General features: G+C 38.0%; 1 protein-coding gene across 1 annotated transcript in view; it reads right to left on the bottom strand.

Moving 5' to 3' along the window:
- The window catches only part of LOC110033946 (uncharacterized protein Cbei_0202), a gene marked incomplete in the record, with an annotated part of 28,148 nt that overhangs the window by 7,631 nt on the left and 754 nt on the right, over positions 1 to 19,763 (bottom strand). Inside the window, 8 exon segments of the mRNA XM_020738125.1 lie at positions 750 to 911; positions 1,170 to 1,331; positions 1,691 to 1,738; positions 2,957 to 3,169; positions 3,490 to 3,615; positions 13,552 to 13,614; positions 13,660 to 13,667; positions 16,865 to 17,303. Coding sequence (XP_020593784.1) covers positions 750 to 911; positions 1,170 to 1,331; positions 1,691 to 1,738; positions 2,957 to 3,169; positions 3,490 to 3,615; positions 13,552 to 13,614; positions 13,660 to 13,667; positions 16,865 to 17,303 — 1,221 coding nt within the window.

Below are 19,763 nucleotides of genomic sequence, written 5' to 3'. Positions count from 1 at the left end.
GCAAAGAAACGAAGCATTCCATGTTAAGTTGTCGAGACGACTTTTGCGACTTGCAAAGAAATGGCGTGAACAAACTCAGTTGCGGACCGGTACTTCTGAGTTGCATTTATTAAGGGGTTATTTTGAAAATTTTACTGTAGAACGTGGACATCATTTGGTTAACATAAATAAAATTATTGGGGTGTTTTGTGCATGAGACCTTCATGTAATTCTTTGCTCTTGTAAATGAATTAGATCTCACCAAATTGCCAACATAATTAATTTTTTTTATTAACAACTAGAATAATGATATGACCTAAATTAATCATAAACCAAGCAACAGAATGATGTCTATACTGCTCTAACATCATACTCTGTCAAAACTGCATAGTTGAACTTGAGAACCTAGAAATTCCGTCTTTGGGATTCTAAACTTTCTAATTTTAGGCATTTACATACATACTGCACAATTCTTATATATTTACATATTTAACACCTAAATATTTACATTTACATGTATATCACTCAAATATTTAACAACGCATCAAAAGTACCATCATTGTTGTCTTTTTAAAAGTGAAATACACCTTTTTTTTATGTATAGATTTATGACACCAAAGTGTTACAAGTGTAACTATCAAACTTCAGGCGTTAAATATGTAAATATAAAGTAATTGTGTGGTATGTATGTAAAATTCACTTTTTTTATACAGAACACTGAAGTAATGCAACGTGTACACTAACAAGAGGAGAAGAACGAGGACAAGAACCTGAAATTCAACACCACAAAGAGCCCCATAACCAGTGAAGGGAGCAAAGTCATTCGTAGATACACTAACAACAATAGCCGAATTGGCCCATCTCGACGACCGACGAGAAAATGACATGCCATTGATGCAGAGCTCAGATGAATTCGTGCTAGTTAGCACAACCTACCAGCAACGATAACTCATTAACCACATGAAACATACCATCCAATACTTTTATATATAAATATCGAACACAAACTTTACTTTTTACAACTACTTTACTTCTTAAAAGTCAACTACATCTTTAAATGCACGTGTGAGGAGGTATATATCTAAAAATTGAAGTTTATATGCTAGATATGTAAAAATGCATAAGAAGTGAGTGGTATGTATGTAAATCTTTCGATTGTTAAATGCAAGAAGTAACATGGTAATGCTCACCTGACCACCAGGACACATGCAGAAAGAATAGCAGCTTCTAGTTCGGTCCTCCAAACAAGAGTTCACAATCTCAGATCCTTCATTGATATATTTAACCACCTTGTAATCTGCTACAGGTACTTTTCCACGACCTGATTGAACCTCGGTAGCTAGCGAAGAATACTAGAAAAGTATATAGCATATCCAAATATATGATTAGGATAAAATTTTATTTTAAAAAAAAAACAATAAGTTCAGTAGAACATCTCAAAAAAAAATTAGGACAACTTACATACGTAGCACACAATTCTTATGTATTTACATATCTCGCACCTTAAATTCCATATTTACATGCATAGCACTTTGGTGCTTTAAACCCATGCATGAAAAGTTGATAATAATGATATTTTTGATGTGATATTAAAGATATGAGTGCTATGTGTGTAAATATGAAAATTTAGGTTTGAGATATGTAAATACAAAAGAATTGCATGATATGCATGTAAACACCGAAAAATATGAAATCAAGAAATGGCATATACCTGTATCTTGTTTATTAGTTCCTGGGGATGTTCAATTCGTAAGCCAACCTATTGGGCACATGGAAAGCAATAAGCGTGTAGAAAAGATTGAGTTATGCAAATGAATATACTTGAAGCAAAAAAACATTGTATAACTTGCCTCCGGTTGTACCAAGATCGAGGATTTCAAATGCAAAGGCTAAAGTAATACTAACTTAAATAACGAGGGCTCCTGCTAGAGCATGCTTAGTTTTAGAGTTCCTAATGAAATTTCAATCGTCACACCAAAATGCGTCTCGATGTTTAAGAGCTTAGCTTCATTCTACCTAAGGAAATTCACAATTTCTCCCACTTCAGTAGCCAAAATCATCCATCGGGCAGATATTACTATCTTCAAACTAGTGTAATGCTCCAATGTCATTTATAATAGCCCAAACTCTCATCCATCGAGTTCTTGTCTGTTTTGGCCTGATGGCCTCATAATTTTGTTTCGTTGGTGTAACTTTCCAAGAGGTCACACATCCCAAAGAGTGCTTCCGCAAGAGCATGATTAACTTTAGAGTTTCTAATAAAACTCCAACCGTTACACCAGAAGACGCCTCGATGTTTAAGAGCTTAGCTTCATTATACTTAAGGGGTAACGCTAGGGGTATGCAACATGTCATCCAAAATTTATTTATGTACCTCACATGTAGCCACAATAAGATACTGGCAAGAAACATATCTAACATTCGGTTTTGCAAGCAAATAAAGAAGTTTTCGACAACATAATGCCATTACCTAATTATGGTGTGATAATTAAGATTGAATCTTCGATACTCTTCTAGCAAGGAAGACTACGAAGTTTTGCACTGATTGACCATTGACAACATCAGATGCAAGTCGATGGAGATTTGAATATATTAGAGTACGTTTGGTGTCGCTTTTGTTTTCTATTTTTATTTTTGTTTTTTTTAAATGTTTGTTTGATATAATTTTAATAAGTTTTTGCTTTTTGATTCTAAAAATAAACAAATCTTTAAAACATTCAAAACAATTAAAAGAAGTCTCGAGTGTTTTTAAGAACAACTACCTCAATCAAGTATAGTTTAATTTAAATCAAAACATTAAAATAATAAAAATAAAAATAAAAAAATGTCAAAAAAAATAAAAAAAATGACCCCAATGGGTTCCTTAGCTTTTAGGCAGAATCTAGGGAGCGGTGAAGTAGAATCCACACAGGTGGTTAGAAGTTCAACTTTATTAAATATTAGTTCATCAAATTGCAGTAATAAGATCGAAACTTACAGCAAAATCTTTGGGGACCATATCCACATTATGCTGAACAAGCATTTGATATACATCACGAGCTGAATGCCCGACAGCTAAAACAACTGCGTCGTATAATAAACTCTGGTTATTAGATCTGGATTCATCTCTTGCATCAGAGACTTTGATTCCAATAATCTGTTTGTTTTCCACAATAAAATCATCTAGCCTTGTTCCAAACTTTATATCAACCTGCATTATAATGAAAATAAAATTAGAAAAACAATAAAAAAGATTTACATTCATAACACTCCATTCTTGTGTATTTACATATCCAACACCTAAACTTCAATTTTTACATACATGCTGCCTTATCTATGCATGAAAATGTGTATTTCACTTCGTAGAGTTAAAATAGTGGTGGTATTTTTGATGTGGAACAAAAGATTTGGGTTGTATTAATGTAAAAATTAAAGTTTAGGTGTTATAAATGTAATTACATATAAAACAATGCAAAAAAGCATCTGGAAATACACGGAGTAAAAGAATCAATAAACTGGGAGAAAGCTCACGCCCAGTCGAACTAAATGCTGTCGGATGTTCTTAAGAATTCCGATCAAGCGGTCTGTTCCAAGATGAGGCTTTCCATCAAGAAGAATCTCTGGTGGTGCTCCAAACTGAACCAGGGTCTTCATGACCTGATAAGGTTAAGATCACACTTTTAAGGAATCTGGACAGCAGAGAAATTTAAATAAAGGAAGATTTACATATATACCACTTAATTCCTACGTATTTACATATCTAACACTCAAACTTCAATTTTTACATACATGGCATCTTAACCATGCAAGAAAATGTGTATTACACTTTATAAAAGTTAAAATAGTGTTATTTTTATGTGATATGAAAGATTTGGGTGGTGTAAATCTAAAAAGTAAAGTTTAGATGTTAGCAATGTAAGCAGTTAGGAATTGGGTGGTATGTATGTAAATGCCCCTTAAATAAATATTGACATGAAAGAAAAATACTTATAGAACTTAAGAAAAAACTGGACCTTTTAAAAAAATTAAAGTAACATTTATGATGACCTTGAGAGCAATAAGGGAGAATGAAAGAAAGCTAAGTAGGCTCACAGACAATAATTTTATTTCGTTCTTAATTCGGTTCCTGAATCAAAGAATAGGAAGCATGAATAGTTTATGGACCCACTATTCATCCAACATTTATGATGACATGTATAGATATGCCACACTTCAACAATCAATCACTACGAGAGAAATTAGTTTTTGCAATATTTGGTACTTCTGTTTAGATCTATAAAGCTTGTCACTAAGAACCGTTAGGTTAATGATCCCTAAAAATCCTTCACTTTCACCAATCATGTTGGTCACCAGCAACAGTAGCGAGCCAACGCATCACCGAAGGGAAAGCTCAAAACACATTAAATCAAGTGATTTACCGAAGCAGGGGCAGGGTGGGACCTTGGACAGCTTTGGTCCAGATTGAGGGAGGGCTGGTCAGCTCTCTCTAGCCGCCCATTTGGAGTGGGGCTAGCCGCCCATTTGGAGTGGGCCCACTCCAAATAGGAGTGGGTCTATTTAAATGTTTCTTTGGGTCAGCTCTCTCTAGCCGCCCATTTGGAGTGGGGCCCACTCCAAATAGGAGTAGGTCTATTTAAATGTTTCTTTGATGTTTGAGGTTTAGTTTTGATTGATTTGAGTTTATAGAGTCGTCGGCTCATTTTTTCCCTTTTAGGATTGTATCTTAGGCTTCCAAATGATGCTCTGGCAATATCTTGATCTCCAGGTGATGTTTATCCTTCATATACATTTCCTCGTCATTTCTTGCATCGCTCCCACATCCCCATCATTTTTTTCCTTGTTGTCGCCACCCCGAACCACCAGCCCCGTGGCTGTTTTGGCCACGTCCTTACTGATGTTGCTCTGGACCGCCCTCTCGTAGGTGTTCCTGCTGCTTGCTTGCTGAACTGTCTTACTGTTACCAGCTTGCTAGGGGCTTGCCACCACCTCAGAGGCCCAATCCCCAACGAACCCCACGCGCACCCTATTACCTAGTACTTATCGTTGCTATTTGCTTTTAATTTGTTGTATTTTCAATTTCTTGCTTCTATAAAATTACTAGTGGATGTGTTGTGTTTCACCTCACCTTATTTCTATACCGATTTCGGTATCATTTATTATGATGATGTTCCACAAATTCTTTGTGTAGATAGCTTCCTAACAATATTTTATGCCAATTGTGCTTGGTTTTAACCAGCCCTATTAGCCTAATTGACTTCATTATTAGTGAAGCGAGTTCTAAATCAATTCATGTTGAAGCTAGTTTTGTTAATTTATAAGTGGCAAAATTTTCTTTCATCAAAGATCACCTGCATTTTTTCTTCTTTTTTTAAACTTTATTTTCTTTTATCAAAGACTATATTTTCCATATGACCATCTCAACATAACCCTTTTTAGACTATATGTTTCATATGTCTACCTTCACATATAAGCCTGCCACGATTACTATATGTTCACATGGCTCTGCCGCAATGTGATTGTCAATGAGATTATGTTGAGCAATAAAATCCATCTACAAGATTATGCAAGGATTATCTAAATTCATAATAGTGGGAAGGCCCAATCCTTAAATATCCCCCAAAAAATCAACACTCACTAACTAGAAATATTTTTGCTAGCCTCAAGCACTCTGACTAAACTCATTATGACTCGAGCAAACCTACCTAAATCGGCTTGGTGAAAGGTCGAAGTCATTCTCATGGCATTCAATCGATAAAAATTCCAAATATTGAAAAGATTAATTAAACAATAAGCATAAAAAATAACAAATTTTCATCCCATTCTACAAAATAAAAAAAGAGGGTGAACATTCTACAAACTCAAATAAATTTTATAGAAATTACAAAATAATACAAATAGTTTTATTGCTCTATTATAAGGAATTCCAAAAAAACAATAAAAACGATGATACAAACAACCAAAAGAGTCCGATTGTAGCCCGACCATATCAAACCTCCCACCAACAGGTCACCAGCCATGGTCATTAACATGCAAAAAAGTATGCCAGATAAATGAAATAGAAGATGAAAACTCAGATATACAGCTTCTTCCTCATTGCATCTCTTCCAAACATGAGAAGTCCTCTTCCTTCTAAGTAGCCAGCATAAAAGCATACGATAAATAAAAAGGAACACTACCATGGAGAGGGAGGGTCTCAACAAGTTAAAAGGAAGATAAATTCACGAGGAAATATAACGAAGCATAGAGCAAAGAATAAGACAACAAATAAGGTAAACTGGACAAGGAATCTAACCACAGAGCAAAAAAATCAAGTAAGAAGAATGACCTTGGATAAAGGTATTTCTTCTCATCAAAAGTACAAGGAATAGGTCCACAGGAGATTGCAGAAATTGACATTCATCCAAATGTAACAAGCATGAATCAAATTATTAAATCAAAGAAGCTCAACAATTGACACAAGTAATAAGCAAAAGACCAAGTAAAGCACCTCAAATGCCACGTGGAAGATGAAAATATAGTAGAAATTTTGAAAATAAAATATGACAGAGAAGAGAGCAAATTAGTTAGAGAATCAAAAACAAATAAATAAATATAACACAAAAATTAGTTAATGAATCAAAAGTTATTACAAGGAAACTCACAAATGATTTGTCAAATCATCACAAAGCACTAGAGCAACCGCTTGTCACCTTATCAAAAAATCAAATCAAAGCTCCGTGTAACTACAATGAATGCTATGGCACATGACACATCAAGCCCGAAGGAAGTTTAAGAGAGCCAATCTAAGCCCTCCCACCAAAATCAGCAACAACAACAGCGAAACGACGATAGATAGATGGAGATAAGTCAAATAAGGGTTGCTCTTATGAAAAACAAATGCAAACAAGCAAGATAAAAAAGATGATCTACTTTCGAGAGGTAGATCGACACTCCCGCACCTAGAGATCGCTAGGAACACCACCAAAAGAATAAAACATAGTTATAGTTGCCAACAAAATAATGCATAAAGAAAGCAAACCCTAGGTTCTCCCTCAAATAAAATCGCTCGCAACATTTCAATAACTTTCCTTCCTAACTTTCCCTCGAAACTCCATTAATTTCTCCTCCTTGCATAGGTGATTATGGCCCTAGTGGACCCACCCTTTCCTTTCCTTCTTCTGCGGCTCCCCCTGCCGCTCCGCTTCTTCGCCAAGGCTGGCCCACTTGTGGACCGGTTATAATGCTTCCAATCGGTCCAAGGTGGACCGGCTCGTGTATGGGCGTAACATTACTCCCCTCTCAAAAAGTATATTGTTCTCAAGATGGAAAGACGGAAACTGTTTGTGGATCACCTTGTAAGGCTCCCATGTTGCTTCATAGTCTGACAACCCCAGATGGAAAGACGGAAACTGTTTGTGGATCACCTTGGAAGGCTCCCATGTTGCTTCATAGTCTGACAACCCCCTACTCCTTAGCGCACTCTTTCGATATCTAACGGATCCAAAATCACCTCCAAAACTTCTGTCAGCGTCGGCGGTAGTGTAGGCGAGGGTATATGATCTCCAATCGCACGTCTCAACTGACACATGGAATTGGGTGTGGTGCGGACGATGGTGGTAATCTCAAATGATAAGCCACTTTCCCGATACATGTCATCACCTCATATGGTTCAAATTATCGCAGTGAAAGTTTCTCGCTCCTCCTCCTAACCAATGTCTTCTATCGGTTGGGTCTCAGCTTCAAGTATATCATATCCCCTAGTTCAAAATACACCCCTCTTTGTATTCATCTGCTTTCCTCTTCATGATTTGTTTAGCTCTCAGTAAATAACCCTTGAGCTTTGCTAGTATCCTGTCCCTATCCTCTAAGTATTGATCGAAGCTAGATATTGGTGTGGTTCCACGCCCAAGTGAGGTGGATCCCGCCCATAAAATATCTTTAAAGGGGTGGTATGTGATACGGTGTGGTACAACGTGGTATACCAAAGTTTAGCTCATGCAATCCACTTGGCTCATATGTTCGGTGTATCAGATACAAAACAACATAGATGCGTCTCCGCACTTCTGTTGACCACCTCCGTCTATCCATCGGTCATGGGATGATATATGGTGTTCTTCTTAAGGACTGTCCTTTATAACCTGAATAGCTCTTTCCAGAACTGGTTGAGAAAAACCTTGTCCCTATTTGAAACAATCGATTTCGATACTCTGTGTAAACGAATCAACATCGTCACGACTAAGACCGCTATGTAGGGATGTCATAAGGGAATGAAATGTGCATACTTACTCAGACGATCTACGACCACCGTGATCATCATGAACCCTTATGACTATGGCAATCTCTCGATGAAATCGATCATCACTTCTTCCCAAATCTTCTCCGGCAATGCTAATGGTTGTAGTAATCCTACTGATGTCGTGGTAAAATACTTGTGTCGCTAACATAGGTTGTGCTTTGCCACCATATCCTCAATGTCTCTACGCATCGCCACTCAATAAAGTTCCGCCGCCGGATGATTGTATGTCTTCTGCACCCCTGAGTGTCCTCTGATCGCGTTATCATGAAACTCTTGCAATAATTTGAGAATATACTCCAACGATTTGGGCAGCACGAAATGCCCCTGGTGGAGCAGTTGATGTTCTCTCAATGCATATCCTGGATGGTTGTTCGGATCCCGTAGTAACTCAGCTCTTACCTTCCTCAACTCCTCATCTCTTTCGCTCTCCTGTCTCAAGGCTTCCCAATCTAGGACCATGGGTACCGATAGAGTCATCAATCCTAGTTCTTGACAATGTGTCTGCTGCCTTGTTCTTCAATCCTAGTCAGTACCGAATCTCGAAATCATACCCCAGTGCTTGGATAGTCATCTTCGATACTCCTCGGTCACCATCCATTGCTCCATGAGATACTTTAGACTCCTCTGATCTGTCCTGACCACAAAATTTCATCCCAACAGGTAAGACCCCCACTTCTGAATGGCCAAGACAATTGTCGTCAACTCATGTTCATGTACTGACTTTAGCCTCTCTTTGGCTGTAAAACCTGGCTGAAGTAGGTAATCAAACACTAATCCTGCATGAACACTACTCCCAATCCGTATTCTAATCCATCGCCTCCACCACAAATTGTTTACTGAAATATGAAAGTGTTAATACCGGTACGCTAGTCATGGTCTTCTTCAGATGTTCAAATGTCTGTGTTGCTGCTTCCCCCCATTTTAATTTGTCTTTCTTCAACTGCTCCGTCAGTGGCGATGCTATTGTGGCATATCCTCTCACGAACTTCTGGTTGTAGCCAATGAGACCCAAGAATCCCCTCAACTCCTACAAACTTCTTGGTAAGGGTCAATCAAACATAGCCTCAATCTTGGATTAATCTACTGCTACTCCCATTCTAGTTACCACATGTCCTTGGTACTCCACTTGTAATTGTGCAAATGAACATTTTTCAAGTTGGTATACAACTGATGCTCCCTCAACATCTTCAGGACCGTCCTTAGATGACACATATGCTCTATCTCTATACGAGTGTAGAACAAAATGTCATAAAAAAATCATGATAAATTTTAGTAGATAAGCTTGGAAAACCCCATTTGTGAGGGACTGAAATGTCGTCGGAATGTTGGTGAGACCAAACAGCATCACTAAGAATTCATAGTGTCATTCATATGTCCCAAACATTATCATGTGCACATCCACTAGATTCATTTTGATCTGGCAGTATCCCGCCTTAGAATCAATTTTTTAAAAAAATGACTTCTCTATAAAGCTCATCCAATAACTCATCAATTACATGAATAGAAAACTTGTTCAACACCGTCTCTTTATTCAAAGCCCGATAGTCAACGCAAAATCTCCAGCTACCATCTTTTTTCTTTACCAGCAGGACAGGAATGGAAAAATGACTCGCACTAGGCCTAATAATCTCGGCCTCGAGCATCTCACGGATCAGCTTCTCTATCTCATCCTTATGAATATGAGGGTACATGCATGGTTTGACAATAATAGGGGAAACACCTTCCTTCAAGATAATAGCGTGCTCGTGCGCCCTCAGGCGAGGTAACCGGCTTGGTTGTTGGAAGACATCCCTGAACTGTTGTAGGAACTGTTGGACCCCTTCATGAAACTCTGTCAACTTTGAATCTCGAACCTCCTCGATGCTCTGCAACTCTACCAAGTAGCCCGGTCCTGCTCCTCGTATCGATTTACCATGATTTTAAGTGATACCATAGATTTGCATAAACTAGCATCTCCCCTCAACATCACCCTCTTACCCTCCACTCGGAGACATCCAATCCACCTTCATCTCCCTAGCGTTTACAACAAATTCATCCCAAAATCACATTTGTGCTGCCCAAATCTAAGGTAAGTCTTCCACCACCTGTAGGCCGTGAAGTGTCAAAACCACAACCCTTTACAAATTCCCCAACTTTTCTCTACCTTCCTTGTCTCCATCATGACGTCGAAGTTCCCTGTAGTCACCAGCTCCAATCTTAGCTTCTACACAATCTGATTTGAGATGAAGTTATGTGTGGCTCCACTATCTACCAGCACCAGAATCTGTTGTTCCCCAATCCACCCCTTCATCTTCATGATGTAATTTGGGGTAATTCTCACCACCGAATTGAGGGACACCTCCGTCACATCCAAATGCAGATGCTCCTCCTCTTTTGATTTCTCTTACAATTCCTCACTTTTTATATCCTCTTGAACTAAAAGAACCTGAAGGATGTGCTGCTTGCAAGGATATTCTGGGGCGTATTTCTCGTCACAACGGTAACACAATTCTTTTGCTCTTTTATCCTACACATTTGCATCTATGAGGAGCTTGTAACTACCCCTATGATGGGGTCCTGTATTCCTCTCCTTCGCCGTCTCTTTCTGAAATGATAACCCGTGGTTAGTGTCTTCTTTTGTATAGATTTGATCCAGGTTCGAATCCCAGACATTACATCTATTTTTCTCAATTTTTTTGTGCTGCCCAAATCTAACGTAAGTCTTCCACCGCCTGTAGGTCGTGAAGTGTCAAAACCACAACCCTTTACAAATTCCCCAACTTTTCTCTACCTTCCTTGTCTCCATCATGACGTCGAAGTTCCCTGTAGTCACCAGCTCCAATCTTAGCTTCTACACAATCTGATTTGAGATGAAGTTATGTGTGGCTCCACTATCTACCAGCACCAGAATCTGTTGTTCCCCAATCCACCCCTTCATCTTCATGATGTAATTTGGGGTAATTCCCACCACCGAATTAAGGGACACCTCCGTCACATCCAAATGCAGATGCTCCTCCTCTTTTGATTTCTCTTACAATTCCTCACTTTTTATATCCTCTTGAACTAAAAGAACCTGAAGGATGTGCTGCTTGCAAGGATATTCTGGGGCGTATTTCTCGTCACAACGGTAACACAATTCTTTTGCTCTTTTATCCTACACATTTGCATCTATGAGGAGCTTGTAACTATCCCTATGATGGGGTCCTGTATTCCTCTCCTTCGCCGTCTCTTTCTGAAATGATAACCCCTGGGCCTTCGGTGTCGTGGTTGTCAAAGTGCCCTTATAAAATCCCCCGATGTTGTCGTCTTTACCGGTATTCTTCACATATTTCTTATCCTCCATCATCTGAGTGAGCTTCATCATTTCCTTCAATTCTCACAGTCTCAAAGGGTGGATGGTTGCTCGTATGTTGGGCTTTAAACCCATCACTTAACTCATTGATTGCAAAGTATTACTCCACTCAATAGACACATATATGGGCATCCTCCACTTAGAAGATTAGCATCTTCAATTTTTCGACCCTTGCATCTCCACCCCAACCTCCTGTTTCTTCGGTATTTCCCCCTATGTATCTAGAGTGGAACTCCCTCATTCAAGCATAGGCATATCCCACTGTCGATTCCCTTCTTCCTCCATCGTGCTCTTTCGTGCCCCTTATACTACCCCTCATCCAATTTTCAGCCCATCCCCCTCCATCGGAAGTCTCCACTTCCCCTCCTCTTCTTCCTCCATCGTGCTCTTTCGTGCCCCTTATACCATCCCTCATCCAATTTTCAGTCCATCCCCCTCCATCGGAAGTCTCCACTCCCCCTCCTTTCGGAGTCCTAGGGGGAAGCTCTTGTAGATAGATGATGTCTTCTTCATTGTCTTCTCACTTGATCTCCTTCCCTTTTGATTTGGCCAAGAATTCACTGATCAACCATTGGTTAGGGTTTGCAACTGGAGTGGTCAGTACGGCCTTAGACTGCCTCTCCATGAGCTTTTTCATCATCTCCCACATTTCTCCTATGCTCTCAAATACATCCTCCATTTGGCTTTCAATGGAAGAAAACAAATCCTCCATGGTGGCTAACCTCTCTTCCACTCTCAATCTGATTTGCCCGACCTCTCCCTCTAGTACATCCAGTTGCTTTGTTGTCATCCCACCAAGATTTAGGCTTTGATACCAATTTGATACGCTTCAGCACCAAAAATAGCAAGCAACAACGGCGAAACAACGAAAAATAGATGGAAATAAGTCAAATAGGGCTTGTCCTTGCAAAAAATAAATGCAAACAAGCAAAATACAAAAGATCATCTACTTTCTAGAGGTAGATCAGCTCTCCCACACCCTAGACGTCGCTAGGAACACCACCAAAAGAAGAAAACACAGCAACCAACAAAATAATGCATAAAGAAAGGAAACCTTAGGTTCTCCCCCTAATAGAATCCTCTCACAGCATTTCAAAAACTTCCCTTTCTAACTTTCCCTCCAAGTTTCATTAATTATCCTCCTTGCATAGGTGATTATGGCACTAGTGGACCCCACCCATTCCTTTACTTCTTTTGCGGCTCCCCCTGTTCGCTCCGCTTCTTCCTGTCGCCAAGACTGGCCCGCCTGTGGTTCGGTTGTAATGCTTCCATCCATCCAGTCCAGGGTGGACCGACTCGTGTATAGGCGTAACATAACCCAAAAACCCTAGCGTAATATCAACATGAGTTGTAGCAATTTTGAAGGGCCCCTAACAAGTATAGATACTATTTTCTTATACTTCAAATTTTGACTAATTATGCTTTTTTTCTGCTAAATATGGCCCCTTCCCCTAAACATTCCTTAATGGACATATTAGTCGACCACTTGATCGATCAAACATGTCAAAGCTAACTAGATAACATGTCCTGGTTTTAGTTAGTCATTCAATGGCATCCATCTTCTTGGAGGAACGAAGTATAAAGTAAACAAAACAAGCACGAGCATTTCATTTCTTTGTTGATGCAATCCACTTTTGCATAAACCTCCCAGGCTAACCACTACATGCACCTAATCGGCTTTTTATCAAAATTTGAACTGGAAATTTCTTATAGAAACTATCTCCCGCTCTTTTGGGACCCATACATGTTGAGATATTTTGTCCACAGATGTCGGCAATCATTATGTCCCCAATATCATTCATACAATATTATATCATAACATAACCTATAATAATTAAAAAGTATAAAGCAAAAGTCTAAACTATTAAAATGAGATGCAATTATTTCTAAACAGTTAATTGTCCAAAAGCAGGTATGAGGTTAGAATATCTCTAAATGCTCGTGATCTACAAATGACTATCCAATGATAATAATTAAAAGAGCTTACAGCCTGAACGCTATCACTGTTCCTCCCTATTCTGGTAACCAGCTTTCCATCACTCCATGTACCTTTTGTGACTCGATTACTCGTGAACGCCGCAATTCATGCACTTACTGCACCACACACGACTTTTACTTGAATCGACTCGCCCATCGGCGAACTCTTCCGGACGATCCCGGATGACGAAACAGACCACGTCGACGCGTCCGGAACGTCAACTTTAGCTAAAAAGGACACCCGCATTGTTATGGTTTATCGCGCAAGCGACTAGCACGGATATCGATGCATTTTTTTAGCGGTGCACGGGCCCGGGCTTAACCCAGGTCCGACTTAAGGTGTATATGTGTAAAAATTGAAGTTTAGGTGTTAAATGTGTAAATGCATAGAAATTGTGGGGTATGCATGTAAATCAAAATAGTAAATGGTGAAAAGATGGCAGTAGAAAAAACATGGAATTTCTCAGAGAATATTCTACTAATTTGGTATTTTTTAAAATAACATTAGGAATCAATCACCTTAGACGTCAATTCAATTTTAATAGCTAGTACAATTGTATCACTAAAGAAAAACAAATACAAGACATTTTTTTATGTTAGATTAAAGAGAGAGAAAAGAAAAAAATACAATCGAATCTCATTTAAATAGCTTGGCCCAATTTGGCTAGGGCTTTGGATAAGTTAAGTGAGGGTAAGCAAAGGGAGAAGTTCGAAGGATTAAGCCACATGCAAAGAGCTTAAGCTATTTGGATGGCTAATAAAGATAAGATGACATAAACATTGAGGTTATTTGAGGAAGTTGAAAACTCGGTTAATGATGGGGATCATTTTTTATAAAAAAAAACAGTTAAAAATTAAAAATATTCTTGTTTACTTATTTTTTATTTTTTAAATAATTTTATTTACCTTGAAAAAATAATAAAAATAAATTGTAGAAATTGTTAATATTTTAGATTTTATTTTTTCATTAACCCACTCCCAACTCCGTCTGACCAAGTGCTGCACTCATCAAGGAACAACAACCTCAGTTGCATGATCAAATGAGTACAAATTATTCATTATTGTGTATGTCCTCTCAACAAACCGATATTGTGAAACCCCTCAAATAGAATGAAGCTAAACTCTTAAATAACAAGGTGTCGTTTTGAATAATTGTTGAAATTTTATCAGAAACTCCCAAGTGTATTCATGCGAGAGCACTCTTGAGAAGTGTGACCTCTTGGAAAGTCATACCAATCAAACAAAACTGTAAGGCCCTTTGGCCAAAACGAACAATATCTCAACGAGCGAGAGTTGGGTTGTAACACGTACATCACGAACAGGGCTTAGGAGTCAAAATCAGTTACAGAGGAATGCATCAATGCTGACACCAACCCCCATGAGGATGAAGTCTGATTAAGAAGACAGGCCCATCTGGCGGTGCTGCTTAAGAAGATGGAGCCACTAGTGAAAAAGATTTTTATTTGAAAAATAATAAAAAAAAAAGCTAAACAAGGTTTTCTTTCATATTAGAACATAAACAAAGTAAAAAATAAGAATAAAAATTATCATAAACGGCCTCTTAAACTCGTGTAGGAATTTATTATGTTTATTAGTAATAAATCAAGTAGCCAATGATCAGATAATATAACTATGAAGTAATTGTGAAAATTAGTTATAAGTTAGATAGCTAGTGAGTAGATGAGTAAATATAGTTAGTAATTAATTAGAATAACTATCAAGTACTAATGATTCAACAATTGCACCATCAACAACTATAATGATGCTACATTGCAGCCTCATATCAACAACCCCGCATCAAGTATGATGTTGACTGCAACATCAACAACAACTGAAGCGAAACACAAGATAGCTGAATATGCAGACGTTGGAGCAAAGGGAAAAATAAGGACGCGTGGAAAGATGAAGAATGGTGATCTCATGAAGCAACAGGGTAAGCACAATGATGCAGGCCTGGTGCAGAAAAATATGGAAAAAAAATGTTAGGGAATTTTACATACGTGGCACACAATTCTTATGTATAATATCTCACACCAAAACTTTCATATTTACATACATAACACTTTCGTGGTTTAAACCTATGTATGAAAAGATGTATTTCATTTTTTAAAAGTGATAATAGAGCTATTCTTGATGTGATATTAAAGATTTGGATATTAAAGATGATGTGATATTAAAGATTTGAGTGTTATGTGTGCAAATATGAAAGTTTAGGTGTGAGATATGTAAATACATGAGAATTGTATGTTATGTGTGTAAAAGCCCCAAAACGTTAAGCTAGCTTAAGCGCCCTATTGAACACCTAGGTGAACCAAGCTAGAGCATTTCCTTCAAAGAAGCCAGGCTTAAGCTTTTCAAGTTTTGAAGAGCAACAAAATATCTATTTAGTTAGGCTCAAGTTGGCTTAAGCACAACTTAAGCTCCAACTAAATTTACAAAAAATGTTAGAACCCTTCAAAAGGTCATGAATGTAATAAACTTCCTAAGTGGAGAATGTAGGATTTTTAGTAGATGTTCCATCAAGCTACACACTCCCATATTCATGCCAAAATAGGTATTAAGCTACAAAAAATCAGTCTATAAAAAGTTCCCCGTTAAACCCATTTGTAAGTCAAAAAATTTTAGAACCCAATAAGAACCGAGAAATTTAGTAATATCAGCATATGAATTTAAAATAATGAATAAATTATACAACATTTTATATAAGTAAATTTCTCAATGGTAAATTTGAATAGAGCTGACATACTTGTCACTAAAATCTTCATAAATGAACTTTGCTTCTACTTGAAACTTAGCAACAGCTGCATGTTTCCATTGGGATATTTTATTAAGAATAGAAAGAAAGACTGAAAAAAAAACCAAGCAGCTGACAATAACACACTTTTACGAGTCATGCCAAGGGTAAAGTTCAAAGTCGTCAGCATGGCTACAAATCCCAAAAACAATATTTTGAAAAAAGATTTTATGTATCTACATATCCAACACCTAAACTTCAATTTTACTTAATTCTCAGCATAGACTTCCTAGATTTTAGGAGTACAACCTAGATGAGAGTTTACATATCCAACACCTAAACTTCAATTTTACTTACACACCACCTTACCTATGCATGAAAAGGTGTATTTCAATTTCTAAAAGTTAAATAATGGGATTTTTTAAGTGATATGAAAGAATTGGGTGGTATAAATATAAAAAGTAAAGTTTACTCGTTAGATATGTAAATACATAGAAATTGAGTGGTATGTACGTGAGTACCCCTATTTTGAAAGAGAATAAACAATTATCAATCAAGATAAACTGATACCGTAATGAAGAAATAAGCACCTCGCCAAAGCAGAAGTTGCTTTCAGGTTGCAGAGTTCTTCTAACTACCAAGGCACCAATATCACGCCCTCTCTGTTCAACAGTTTGACCCCTTTCTATCAAAGTGACATCTGCTCCAAGCTCACTAAGAACAAGGGAAGTGAATAAGCCGGATGGTCCACTTCCCACAACAGCAACTTTTAGCAATTTAGAGATTAAGGAGCGGTGAAAAGACTTAATTTGAATGTCCACTTCCTTCTGTTTAGAATCATGTTTGTTGTTTACCAAATTATGTAAAATGCTGGTCAAATCAGTAACAACTTTGCTGGATGGCATGTATTCTATAGATCCAAGTTTTGGCTCCAACCGTGAAATAAAATCCCATGTTCGAGGCTCCAGATTCAGAAGTTTCTTTACATCCATGTCCACGGTATAAACAAACTGAGGCTCCTTCAACAACTGCAGCAAGTATCAAACAAAATGTTGCAAGTTGCTGTAATTCAAGGAAAAAGAAATAAGCACACCTGGGATCAGGACTCCTGAGCTTCTAATTCAAAAGCTCAAGCTTTCAAGTTTCAAGTCAAAGACAACAGGGAAGGAAGGTGTATGTAAATCATGTACTCATAATGAACTACTTCAAATAGCTAATTTTTCTAGCTTCATGAATCTACATAGTACATATTGTAATGAGTAATGTGTCAAAATAGTCTCTCACTATTCAGAGGGGGGCATTTTAATCATAAGCTTATAAAAGGGTTAAATTAATCCACATACTGTTTTACAGAGGGCTAAAGAGGCCTTATTGGGGACTTTTTCAGCCCATGTTAAAAGAGTTGGGAACTAAATTGACACTTATTAAACCTTCCCCTTATAAATTCAGGGGGCCATTTAGACCTTATTCTCTATTGTAACCCATAAACTCATAATCAACTATCTCCAAGTGGAATTGACATATTTTAACTCCTAAGAAAAAGATCAAGGATTAGTATTTTAGAGAAGGTTAAAATATAAATGCCTATACATGTATGACAATATTACAAGCTAACAATAATATTATTATAGTTGAGTACCAAATTGTTGGCAGGGGCTTTAAGAATCTAAATTTTGTTTTCGACTCAGCTCAATAATACACCCATAAATAGCTTATTTATAATTTTGTAATAATGCACTTGACGTGATAGTGTAAAGTTTATTGTCATCATCAATGTTTTCCATAAAAGCTGAAGTGAATTTATAGCTCTTGCCAACCATTTACTGATTAGTTCCTCGTAGAATCGTTCATACCCTTGCAATTAAGTTAGAAATTCAAGATACTAACCATCTAGCGACACGGAAAAAAAAAGTGAACTGCATGAACTATGTTGAGATTTGTGAAAAATTTTAAACAGTTGTCATGAAATATAGAACCATCAAATTTGTCATATTTAACCTTAGAGAAGAGAGAAAAAAGCTGAATTTTATTGATGTTGATAAAGGTAAATGAATTCAAATATTTGCATATATTTGTGAGGTTGAACCAAGCTAATATTAACTCAAACTCTTATAACACTAACTAACACGGGACTGCTTTTCTCGTCGGACCGAGAGCAGCAAGCCGGTCCAGCCTTCACACTGGACAGCCACCACCCCAAACCACAATCACACCCGGCCACCATTATCATGCTCGGCCCCCTCATCTCGTGCCCGATTCACTCACCTATTCTCACTCATGCCCTAGTTCCCCGCCGCTCTTAGCCGTTGCAACTAGCTTTTTGTCCCTTTCATTTCATTCACCTCCTTCCTTCCTATGATTTTGCATTTGTTGGTCCCTCTTGCACTCCTATTTATGTATGTTTTTATTTTCCTAGTTCTAGACAGCTTTTGTGTGATTTTTGGTTTTAGGTTTGCCACGACAGTGTTCCCCTCCCGAGGGGTTGTATCCGATGGCGAGAGGTGTTTCGGCTGTACCTCACCTAAGGTGGTGATTACCCCACTCTACCACCGCAGCCAACCACTCCTACAACTCCTCCAACAGTTTGCGGGACCCTCCAATCTTTCCCAGCTCCTCTCCAGACGTTGTCGGGCATCTTTGCACCTCTCCCAATTAGTCGAAGCACCTCCAGATTCCACACAGCCGTCCTCTAACTGCTGCCACAGCACCTTCAGACCTTCCCAACAGCCTCTGCAATCCTTCCCAACGCCCGTTCCAGCAGGTTATTGTACCTGCAACCCAGTCCCCGGCACCCCTCCAATGCTGACGTTCACTTTGACATCCTCCTAGCCGCCGCCGACACTTTCCCGGCCCCTCCGACGGAGTCTCAACCCCCACCTCGTGCTGTCCAGGATTGTTCCCGCCCTCTTTGGTGCTTATTTTATTACTTGTTGAGTGGTTACTTCTTATATTATCGTTCACATGTTTGTGATGTTTTTCGTCCAAGAGTCTATGTAGTACTCCCTTCAAAATTCGCAATAAAATTGTGTTGTTTGAGTGCTGAATCGGGTTACCTCCGGTATCATTAACTCAATCAAGCTTGATTGAGCAATACTTGGACTTTAGTTGGCTCATTTACATCCTTACTCATCAATTATTGAAGTAAAATAACTGAAATTGCAAACAAAAAACACCAAAGAACAATCATGCAATATTCCAATCCAATGCAGAGGGTTGTTTGATTGTAAATAGGATTAAGTAAATTAAATCGAAAATGCATCAAATTTATCCTACCCATAGATTTAGTGAATCAAATTTAAGCCGAATCCAAGGCAAACTAAATCCAAAAATTCATAAATCAGCTTAACTACTGCATTTTACCATTTGGTTTGATTTAGCAAATCCAGTGATAAATTCTATTAAAAGGCGCTATCAAACAGCCCCTTCATTTTCTTGAAACATCTACAATACATGTTAGTCTACACAATTACCGGAAATGGACTCCAATC

Source organism: Phalaenopsis equestris, unplaced genomic scaffold (assembly GCF_001263595.1).
Source record: "Phalaenopsis equestris unplaced genomic scaffold, ASM126359v1 Scaffold001312, whole genome shotgun sequence".
Lineage (NCBI taxonomy): Eukaryota > Viridiplantae > Streptophyta > Magnoliopsida > Asparagales > Orchidaceae > Phalaenopsis > Phalaenopsis equestris.
The sequence above is the reverse complement of the archived record's forward strand: the minus strand, read 5'-3'. Positions and strand labels throughout refer to the sequence as shown.